Source organism: Silurus aristotelis (genome assembly GCF_946808225.1).
Source record: "Silurus aristotelis genome assembly, chromosome: 6".
NCBI classification, from domain to species: domain Eukaryota; kingdom Metazoa; phylum Chordata; class Actinopteri; order Siluriformes; family Siluridae; genus Silurus; species Silurus aristotelis.
Genome location: NC_139579.1, coordinates 26,274,737 through 26,286,908, shown reverse-complemented (window position 1 = coordinate 26,286,908; position 12,172 = coordinate 26,274,737). Strand labels below are relative to the sequence as shown.

The following is a 12,172-nucleotide window of genomic DNA, read 5'->3' as shown; positions in this document are numbered from 1 at the left end:
ATAGCAGGCTGCTCAATACCTTCCTCTCCAAAGCATGTGAACCAGATCTTTAAGGAGCTCACATTGTGCACAGGGGCATCGCCATGCTGGAACAGGTTTTGGGTTTCCAAGTTTAGGCGAATGCAAAATTTTATCATAGCGCCATCTGTTCAATTGAGTGCCTCCAGCTTTGTGGAAAGACATATAGCAGGAAAGGTTCATTACTTTTGGAAATATAGTGTATATTTTACAGTAAAATTATGTAAATTGCTCTGTTTTGCTAAATTATGTACTGGTATTTGATAAATTATTAACAATGCTGTATGCTACCCCATACTGTTTACCGTTCTTTAAAACTCCTGAGGCGGCTAGGACATGTCTCGACTTGCGGTGCTTTTAAGTTAAAATGGGGTCATCGATACACATCTCCATTGTATGTCTAAGACTACCTGTATGTTTTTTTTTTTGTTTTTTTTTTTCCCTTTCTTCCTTTCATTCATCCTTAGTAGCTGCCTGGTCAGGGTTAAAGTGGTGGTTTGAATTCAGACATCAGGAAGTTGATATTTTGAGAAACACAAGTGCGTAAGTGGAATTTAAACAGTCAGAGCTAGAAATTACACACCATGCTGACAGTGCTGGAATATCTGCTTCTGTTTTTTCCCCCCAGTGAATAGTGGCATGGTACTAAAAATAACCCCCCAAAAAAAAGATCTATGTCAGGATAAAACTGGATACTGATATTTGGAGTTTACTGCTTAATCCGAAGAACTGAGAAGAAACTAGTAAAATATTACCAGTATTACTCTGCCATTCCGGTGTTCAATTTACACAACAGAAGCTGCCTTTAATAAAACAGATCCTGGGATCTTTTAATATCATGCATCAACATGTATGGCAGCTTACTGGGAGGGTAAATCTGAGAAAGGTGTGTGTGTGTGTGTGTGTGTGTGTGTGTACATAAACTTATTGGTGTGGTGAAAGATTGCTTTGTCCTCCTCCCAATCCGAGCATGTTTCCAGGCAGACAGGACTTTTGGAGTGACTCACACCGTAAATATTGCATCACTCTACCTGTGTAGGTCTTTGTTTTATTGTCCTCAGCGGGAGACAGTCTTCTGCACAGCGATCGCACTCTTTCGCCAGCATTGTGGCTTACGGTCACATTCGAAACAGTCGTGGGAGTTCGAGGCCTTCTTTGGCCGTCTGCGAAATATCCCTGCCGACATAGTGTTTTTCTTTTTTCCCCCCAACTTGTTTCTTTTCTTTTTCTTTCTTTCCCTCTATGCTCTCAATAGCCATCTTTGTGCTCTTTGCCCACGCTGTTGCGGGAATCCCGATCTTTGCTGGTAACCCCTAACAAGGCCGATGCGATGAGGTCATCGGTGGCACGAGCGTGTCCTGCCCTTACCTCGGCTTCCCGCACGGCCGGAGAGAAAGGGCCGAGCCACGTCAGACACAATAAGACCCTTTCTCCTCCCTGATATTGAACGCGTACAGAGAGGTGCGGCCAGACGGCCAGAGGTTAGCAGGCTCAGACCGTCCAGTCTGTCAAGTTATTTTCAGCACTGCTGCTTCAGTGGACTATTGTGTTTCTACAGCGCCAACAATGTGCAGTTTCAATAAAGCAGCTCTCTAATGGCTTTGACCTCTGACTTAGGCATACAGAGCAGAGGAATTCAGAGCAGAGCAGGGAGCGATTTCGCTGTGCTGTGCCGTGTCTATAGAAAAATAATGCCCTTTTTTTTTTTTTTTTTTTATTCGAATGCTAATATTAAATGATTTATGCAAACAAAAAAAAAATTGTTGTTTCGTTTTTGTTCACAGGATGCAACCAAAAATACACTTTTCCTAAAGATTTAACTTCTCGCATTTTATGTCCAGCTCCAAGAATTTCTTTTAAAAGGGGAAAAATCGATTGAGTGAAGACATTTGTTATAAGTAGAATATATTTTTAGAAAATATAACACACAAATCTGTATTACCCAAATGGGGCCTAACAAATGTCAACTATTACATAAAATTTTCCATTAATTACATTTTATGTTATCAATTTAATTTGCGCTAAGGTAATCAATGAATTAATCGATATAATAAAGACGTCTACACGCTGTTTATTAGGGGTTAAATAACCAAGCAGGTATGTTATTGACATTTCTTATAATAAACTGCACTAATAAAAATGAGCAGCAATATAATGTTTTGCATTTCTTCCCCAAACCGTACCGAAATTGAACCGAACCGTGAATTTTGTGTACAGTTACACCCCTAATAAACATTTTGAATGCAAGTCTACAAGTCCAACAGTCGTCCTGGTTGTAAAGCCGGTTTATATTAATGTGCATGTTCTAAAACTTTAGTGTCTATAATGTTGGTTAGTTCGGTAAAACAGGCCAATTTATTTAACATATGCTTGGTTTTAGTAGTTGCTTTCAGGCAGGGATTTTTCTGTCATCGGAAAGTTTTCATAAGAGCGGAAATTCAAGATTCAAGTGTTTACTGTCATAAGTACTGCACAAGAAACCATCTGTTACACCATACAATGAAATTCTTACTCTGTGACTCCTCCATGTACGTAGCATAAGCACATTAATTATAATGACTTTGGGGGAAAAAAACAAAAGAACACAAAGTTATGATGGTGCAAATGCAGGAACTACAAGTGTGTGCATGTATAAAATGTTCAGCGTGCAGCATAAACATGAACAATATGCATGTGAAGAATCCTGTAGAGGTCGATTGGGTCCGTTCTTTTTTTTTTTAATTCCCAGAGTAATGAGGTGTACGTTCTATTGGGTTTTCGAAAAGGAACTTGTACTCTGTAAAGTTTGTTATTAATAATAGAATGTACTATTTGACACTGTATATTGTAATGTGATATAATTATAGAAAATTTTTTTACTTCAAAGTGAAAGGCTTAATAACATTTTTGTTATTGTTTTCTAACATTTTGTTCTCTCTCTCTCTCTCTCTCTCTCTTTCTCTTTCTCTTTCTCTTTCTCTTTCTCTTTCTCTCTCTCTCTCTCTCTCTCTCTCTCTCTCTCTCTCTCTCTCTCTCTCTCTCTCTTAAGGAACGATACTTCTTTATATGCAATATACTACCAGTTTGGATACACTATCTATAATATAATATAGTATAATATAGAATATAGACCTTCTTGTCAAACCTAAAGAAAAAGGACCAAGCTTCAAAATATATACTCGTAATAACAAATCATTGTTCAGACAATGTGCAAGAATGAAACTAAACATTTACTTTATTATTTATATGTGCTGGTGGTGGTGGTGGTGGGCTAGAAACAGGGAACTTCACTTATATAATCTTCTTGTGCACAGAGTTAAAATGATTATTTAAATGCTTGATGTAAAATTCAACACGTCCTGACAAGTACACAAAAGATTTGAACCACCTGACTGCTTATTAGAAAGCTCATCCACATTAAATGGAGCAACACTGACTCCTCTTTCACTAAGGCTGGAATCTCTAAGGTTCACTAAGGTTTGGGTCTCCTAGTTCAGGTGAATGGAAAATCTGATGCTACCATATCCAAAGACTGTACAATACAATTGTATGTCTCCAACATTGTAGTAACTGTTGTAGTTTAACTGAACCAGAAGTCTCCAACTTTGTAGTAATACAATGCAAATATGAACAGTGCCAACGTGCGTATACAGGGGAACCTCGATACTCGCGACCTTGACCTTCGGGACCTCGATGGGTTGCAACGTTTCATTCGGAACCGGACTAAGAGCAACTCGCGAAAAATCTGATAGTTGGTAAAAAGCCGTGAGTGGCCCGAAAGTTCGGAGTAACATTTTCATAAGAGTTTGTACTAATAAATTACATAAAAATGTTTGAAAAACTACATTATTGTATTATTCATTTAAAGTAGTAAATAAAACATGAACAATTCACAATTTCTGTTGAGTTTACAGTAGAGTACATGTACAATTTCCTCTTCAAAAAGGAGCCAACTGGATTGCAAGCCTCATCAATAAACTCATATGTCTCTCCTGATAAGACAATGTCCAGAGGAAAAAAAAAAACTCTCACACCGACACGTGAACTTTCTCATGACCGCTCCTCCCACGTGGAATCTGGACGATTTCGTTAGAATGGATAACATCATCATGTTTCCCGGGTCATACAGCAGTTAGATATGAGGGTCATGATATGAGGGTCATTTTGCTATTAAAGGCAGAGCACAGCAAATAAAAGTTCACAAAACAACACCTGTGTAAGGGAAATTCCCAAAGTCTGGCTGTAAAAACTGGAATCTCTTCACACAAATTGCCTCATGCATTCTTTTCTTCGTTATCATCAGGCACCATCTTTCCCCCAAATTATCATGTCTGTACGAAGGGAAGGTTTTAAGCCCTGAAGCAACTGGCTTACAGCAGATTAGCTGTGAAGTGAAAAGGTAGAGGATGGTCCCTTTGACCTGCAAAAAGCTTCTAAAGATGATGCCTTCAAGGCAAACATTCGGGTGTGTGCGCATGTCTCTCTATCCTGTCTTCCTGGATTATTATTGTTGTTTTGCATAGCAGCTGGCAGTCTGTTTCTGACCATTATGCTCTGTATGCTCATCTCTTTTAACATTCTTCCGCAGGCATATCGATTAGATCTGTCAATTTCAGCCGCATACTCTGGATTGTGTGCTTAATAAGTCACACTGAAGCTTAATAATGCTTGCTGGCAGTGGATTTACGAAGTACACAGACCATGTATTTGAGTTAAAGTAGAGATAAACTCTGTAAAATATGACTTTTAAAGTTTTCGTTATTTTCCGTAGTATATAAGAATAAAGCTAGGCTGAATTAGGATATTTCTGGAGAAACATTAAACTAAGAAAGTACATCCATTTGTCTGTTGACTTACCGTTATCAGCATAGTTTGAGGTAGATTGAGCTGTTCTTGCACCTTCCGGAGCTCTTGTCGTCGCAGCCAGCTGTGGTAGAGTGCTCCATTAATTGAACGACAGATGCTATTGGCCCCGTTGTCAGTAGCAATGCAGGATGCAAATTTTAGTCTCTTTTCTGTCCCAATAACGCGTGACCTTTGACAGTGCCTCAGCCGGTACGTCTGCAGTGTGGTTCTCCTGGATGAATGTTGTTTCGAGATATTTTGCCTTCAGTTTCCAGTCTGAAATGCAATTGAACTGTAACAGATATGGAGGTCATATATATGCTTGACCACATGTCACGAGATGATGTCTTTTGGCTCACTGAAGGTCGGTGCACCCTGTGACTGTGCATGCAGCCTTGTGCTGCCATCTGCTGGCGTGTTACAAAACAAGACTCGAAACTTTTTGATACCACCTCGTATGTGGGGATATGTAAAGAGAATAGAATTGAATTGTGCTGTAATATATCCAAGAAGAAATGTCCAAAATTATATACCTACAGCATCTCACAAAAGTAAGTACACCCCTCACATTTCAGCAACCATATTTGTAAAATCTTCTCAAGGGACAATACTCTAAAATATTCAAGGTATAACCACTAACCCTCGCGAGCTCCGAGGTTCCATTGTGTGTATATATATATATATATATATATATATATATATATATATATATATATATATATATATATATATATATATATATATATACGGCTGCAACTAACGATATATATATATATATATATATATATATATATATATATATATATATATATATATATATATATATATATATATATGTCCAAAGTTATAAGTATATATATATATATATATACGGCTGCAACTAACGATTATTTTGTTAATCGATTAGTCTATCAATATTTATTTTATTTTTTTTCCCCCAATGAATCAGATAAAAAAAAATTTATTTATTTTTTCTCATTAGATGTTTTGCTTTTTATAACTATATAAAACCTACAGGGTATTCATGTATAAAAGCATACTTAAAATAATGCAAAAGCCACATAGTTAGTATAACTGTCTTGAATTTAGACATTTGAAAACTTATAGTAGCTGTTTGTTAAAGAGTGCATAGGGGATTTCTCCTTTGAACAAATCCCCCCATGCTGAGTTGTTTCTTTCTATTAAAAAAAAAGAAACTCAGCATTTGAATATGCAAGGTGAAGCAATTTGTGTAAATCCACATTTGTATTGTATTTTGCAAGATGGCAAGTTATCAACCATGCTTAAATAAAATAAAATAAATGCTTATATAAAATATAACATTGTTTTGACAATTTCTGTTTAAAAGATACAAAGACACTTTGTTCATTTGTGAAGATATAAGCATTTAAAATATATACTCAATTTAATCTTGTATAATTTAATATGTGCATAAATTAAATATACAAACATTAAAAGAAACAATACGCTAAAAAGAGAATGGAACGGAAAAACGCAGCCAGTTAACAGGCTTGATTATAAAAAAATAAATAAAAGAAAGGAAAAACTATGCATTGGTGTACAAATGCGTTAACATTCGCTAAGAAACAACAGGGAGTAAAAATTTACTCGTTTGCTGCTGCTGTTATTTGCTGCTTTTAGATTTAGTGTTTGTTCGCACCGTTTTGATGGACTCCATCACGATGTCACGAGCGAGCTGATTGTGCAACCTGATGCTCGCGAGTCACGCCAGATCAGATCCAGTGACTGTCCCGAAGTTACAAACAAACAGTTTACACAATAGCACTTCATTAAACTACACCATTTTTATACAGTTTTTGATTACCGTGCTGATGTTTTGCCTTCTTCCCTGATGTTCGCGTGCTCATGCGTCATTGTGCTACTTCCATCCCACACAAGCTCCGCTTTGCATAACTTGCAGGTACAGTTTTCTTTGTTGCGTTTAATATAAAATGCTCCTATGCCTTGGATGACTTAGGACGGACACTTTTTTCCTGCTGCCGGTTGACCCTGTACTCTCTGCATTTTTGCTAGCAGTTGTGTTATCTTGCCGTCATGCTAAACCGTAACTTGAGCAGCCCAACTAATCGAAAACGGCATTCGTTGACAACGAATTTCATTATTGATTATTATCGATTTTACGATTAGTTGTTGCAGCTATATACACTATATTGCCAAAAGTATTGTCACCTGGTCATAAGTACGGTATGTGATTTTCAAACACTGCAGTCCACATTTATTCCCGATTTGCTCTTATAATTCCCTCCACTCTTCTTGGAAGATGTTTCACTAGATTTTGGATTGTTTATGGATATTTGTGTTCATGAGCCACAAGGGTATTATGAAAGGCAGGTACTGATGTAGGTGAGGAGGCCTGGGGGTGCAGTCAGCGTTAACATTCATCTTAAAGGTGTTAAGTAGGGATGAGATCAGAGCTTTATAGCAGGCCACTTAAGATCTTCCTCTCCAAAGCATGAAAACCAGATCTTCAAGGAGCTCACTTTGTGCACAGGGCATCGCCATGCTGGAACAGGTTTTGGGTTTCCAAGTTCAAGTAAACACAATATTTTATTTTGTTTGAGTGCATTTAAAGACAATTAAGTGCCTTCAGCTTTGTGGTAACAGTTTGGAAAAGAAACACATATAGCAGGAACGATCAGGTGACCCAATACTTTTGGAAATATAGTGTAATGTAATATATACATATATATATATATATATATATATATATATATATATATATATATATATATATATATATATATATATATATATATAAAAAACTTGATGGAAGCACTGGCCTTGCTCAGTTGGAGGATGTTATGTCTACCTGGGAGCTTTTTCCAGACTGAAATAAAAAAACAAACCCAGTGAGTTAAACCACCATTTTCTGGCTTAAACTGCATCTGAAACATTTCTCCAATAAAGCTGACATGAGCTTCTGGATGATTGATGCGGGACTGGATAGTGACATTTAGCCTGCTGTTTTTATTATCTGCCTCTACGCTTCGGATTTCCCACCACCTGCCACCTAGTTTCTCACCACAGTGAGGCTAGTCAATGTATTAGTTGACTAACTAGCCTAGAATGCTTATGTGTGTATCTGGTATCGTTAACTGTCTTACTTTGAATCTTACTTGCTTAGGAACTTAGGAAGAAAGAAATTATATATATATATCATTTTCCTTTTTTCTAAGTAAGTAAGATTTAGTGTCACTGCAATTTATTTGAAGGTCTTGTGAGCATTCGTGCATCAGGGAGCAATTACCCCTTGGAAATTCTAAGCACCGTTTTTTTTTTTTTTTGGCCAGCGAAGAGGACTGTGGCCTGGGTGAAATGAGGTGGTTCAGGTTTTTGCCCCCACACAACGCATTTACATACCTGTTTCCTCGTCAGGAAAGCTCATGCAAATCAGGGATCACTTATGCAAATGAGGTCAGCCTGTAGGAGGAGAGGTCTGCAAAATGAGGCAAGCAGACGGTACTGGCAAGAACGATCTCTCCGCTCACACACTCCGCTTTTCTGAAAGCTCAGTTTCTGGCAAACGCCCACTCAGTTCTCCTCGCTGACACACACACACACACACACACACACACACACACACACACACACACACATACACACATGTACACGTCGCCAAGCAGAATGCAGGGTGTGCAATAACAATCCTAGGTTTGTTATTATTATTATTTTTTACATTTTGTTCTTAATTTATGGTGAGCTATTACATTCCAGACCATTGTGGAGGAATTGGCATGGAAACAAGGTTGTGCTTATCTTCCCCTTGAGTGAATAGTCTTTTTTTGCCTTTTTTGCCAGTAATTTAACTAGCCTATTTCTTTCTTATCCTTTGGATACACATTGTTAAAATGCTTTGGCAGGAGTATGTCTGGATTCCACACAGCTTGTGAATAGAGCATGACACCAAGTGTTACGGATGAAAGAAACTTCAGGATATCCTGTGAGACGGCCGTTTTCCCTGGTGGATGAGTGTAATTATGGGTCACTAGATCAGGAAGTGAGCTTGATGTGACTTGTTTGAAACCCCCTCAAAAGTAGTCCATCACCCAGGATGTGTTTTGGTAGAGCTACAATATAATTTCTACTGTAAATAACTGCCTTTAACCACAACTAGGTATCAAGCAGTGTTGGACAGTAAATGTAATTTATCACTGTGCTAAATTTGGCTTTTTCATGTATCTGTACTTTACTCAAGTATTTCCGTTTGGATAGACTTTTACTTTACTTTTTACTCAACTACATTTTGCGAAATCAGTCGTACCTTTTTTATTTTATTTACGAGTGGATAAAAACTTAACCGTTTAACCCGCCAGGGTGGATCAGGGTTGAGCGTGCGGTCTGTTCTTGAACTTGTTTTGATTGCCGTTTGGTGGATCTACTTAGCATGAACATACAGTTCAGCTTCAGTTCAACAGCAAGCAGAACATGTAGAGAGGAATAAATGATGGAAGAAACCCCTGAGTCGAACTCGCCACAAAACCCGTGACCTTATTTGCGTGGTTTTATTTTTTTTGAAGTAGTAGGAAAAAAGGTTTTGGGTTTATAATAATTGTAATAGATATCAATCAGTGTTTGACTCATTAGAATCATTCTATTAATAGATTGGTGTTCTGAGAGTCACATCAGAGCCTTTACACATAAACTGAGTTGATGAAGTAAAGAGTCTTGTGGGGAAAAATGATAATAGAAACATTATAGCTATAATAAATCCTAGTACTTTGGATACTTAATTACATTTGAAGGCAAAACACTTTTGTACTTTTACTTACTTTTACTTTCACTGGAGTAATATTTTATCTCTACTTTAACTCAAATCCATGGTTGGCATACTTCATCCACCACTGTTATCAAGTAAATCACAAGTACTTGCTGATTTTGAATTCTATTATGACTAACTGTGATCTAAATCAAATGTCCAAATCCAAGACGAGATGGATTTCTTTTAGGCTATTTACATTTTAGAGCCATTAGCACTAGACGTGGCTACAATGCAACTCAACAGAAATCCAGATGTAGGTTTCATTTGTAATGAGAATGGCAAAGGAAAAAACTCCCTGAGAAGTCATAAAGAAGAAACTCTGTCCAGGAACCAGATTCAACAGGGAATCTGTCTTCTTGTGGATGAATTTGCATAGTCACATTTCAAATCATTACTTTTTGATAGGTGTATACATTCACATAGTAAGTATGTTAAAAGGATATTTAGTATGTGTGTGTTGTGTCCTGGAATGAGCAGGAATCACTGCACTTAGTACACATCCAGATTATTCAGGCTTGGGCATAAACATATCCCTTATGCCATCTTTTTGGTCTCTGGTGCACTTTAAAGTATTCAAACCCTACTTTGTTATCAAAGTGTGAATTTCAGTGAACGTTTGAAGTACAGGAGTTTGGTATCTTGCTTTGCCAAGTGTCTCTGACATGCAGCTGCACTCTTATCTCGTTCTTGAATCGCCTGTGTGATAGTGGTTTTTTGTTTTAACAATTAAGTTTTGCTACGATTGAGGCTGCGCTGAGGTTTCCTGAAAGCTAACTCTGTGTCTCTGCGCAGCACCTGGTGGCCTGGGATGCCGACGACCCCGAGTGCCTGCTGCAGCTGGTGAAGGAGCTCCTGCAGCAGTACCACCAGTATCAGTGCCAGAGGCTGAAAGACAGCTCACGTCTGCTCTTCGAGTACGACAGCCTGCTCGAGGACCCCAACTATGGCCGCAGCATGGAGATTTACGCTGGACGCAAGAACAGCTGGGTAATGGATTTAATTAATTAATTGTAATTGTAACCCGGGGGGGGGGGGGGGGGGGGGGGGAGATGATAGGCAGAGGGGTTTAATAGTTTGTCCGAAGTGAGCAGAACATTGTGACTTCAAATAGCTGTGCTGATTAGGGAAAAAACATTACATGTAACATGACACTTCAATAAGCCCCGCCCCCTTTCATAATCGCACAGTAATATATATTTATACACTGTGTATTTAACCTAGCTAGACACGTTGTGTGAAACAGTGGCCATTTTCGAATTAAAAACAGCCCTCTTTTGATCGAAATGGACATAAAATGTAATAATTTTGGGGATTTTGAAAGTTTCCAATATTGAAACTCAAAATTCGATAATCAAAAATCACACCGATCAGGCATAACATTATGACCACCTGCCTAATATTGTGTTGGTCTCCTTTTGCTGCTAAAACAGTCCCGACCTGTCGAGCATCAACAGCATGAACTTCTTCAGCAGTTTTAACTACAGGAGCTCGTCTGTTGGATCGGATCACACGGGTCAGCCTTCGTTTCTCACGTGCATCATTGAGGCTTGGCCTCCAATCACCCTGTCGCCGGTTCACCACTGTTCCTTCCTTGGAGCACTTTTAATAGATACTGACCACTGCAGACCAGGAACATCCCACAAGAGCTGCAGTATTAGAGATGCTCCGACCCAGTCATCTATACGTCATAATTTGTCAAACACATCAACTTTGAGGGCAAAATGTTTGCTGCCTAATTTATTCCACTCATAATGTTAGAATGTTATGCCTGAGCAGTGTACGACTGTCGGTTCTTTAGCATCATTCAAGCCACACTTAAATCCTTTTAATTTTTATATATATATATATATATATATATATATATATATATATATATATATATATATATATATATATATATATATATATAATTATTATTATTTTTTTTTTTTTTTATACTCTCAACAATATGGTTGTTCCAACCTCATATGTTTATCATAATGTGTTTAGCTTAGTTAGAAATACGTTTCCTGACTTGTAAAAGACAGATTGGTATCAGTGCATTCTGAGGGTGATGCGGCAGAATTCAAGCCCACATCCACGGTGTACCGAGCACCTGGAGCACAGAGATGTGAGAATAGTTCAGTGTGGGTGTGGATGCGTTCGTATGCATTGCTTCATTGGCTTTAAAGGGATGTGGCAAATAAAGCTGTGGTTTGTGGGATAACTGACAGCTATTACCAAACATTGCAGAAGAGCGTATTATGATGATGCAACTCGAAAAAAAAACATGTAACAGGATGGTCAGCTTCAAGACAAGCATTCGGATCTGCACAAAAATGAAGTGCAGTGGTGCAGTTGAAAAAAAGAAACAAATCCTATATGTTTTAGAGAGAAAAAGAGTTGAAGCGCATATATATTTATCAACGTTAATCTCTCGTATCTCCCAGCCCTGTTCCGTGATCGCTCCATTGGCTTGCGGAAGACGTCCTCACTGCACTGATACGTTTATCATAATCAAGATTACTAAATTTCCACATCGACGCCGCTTTTGTTTCTCTGCTTCATACG

The 12,172-nt window shown here is 38.0% G+C and overlaps 1 protein-coding gene across 1 annotated transcript in view; it reads left to right on the top strand.

Annotated features, from left to right (window-relative positions):
• The window catches only part of babam2 (BRISC and BRCA1 A complex member 2), a 100,216-nt gene that overhangs the window by 28,847 nt on the left and 59,197 nt on the right, over window positions 1-12,172 (top strand). Inside the window, exon 5 of the mRNA XM_083544817.1 lies at window positions 10,415-10,609. Within this exon, the coding sequence (XP_083400943.1) occupies window positions 10,415-10,609 (195 nt within the window). The remainder of the gene's footprint in view (window positions 1-10,414; window positions 10,610-12,172) is intronic.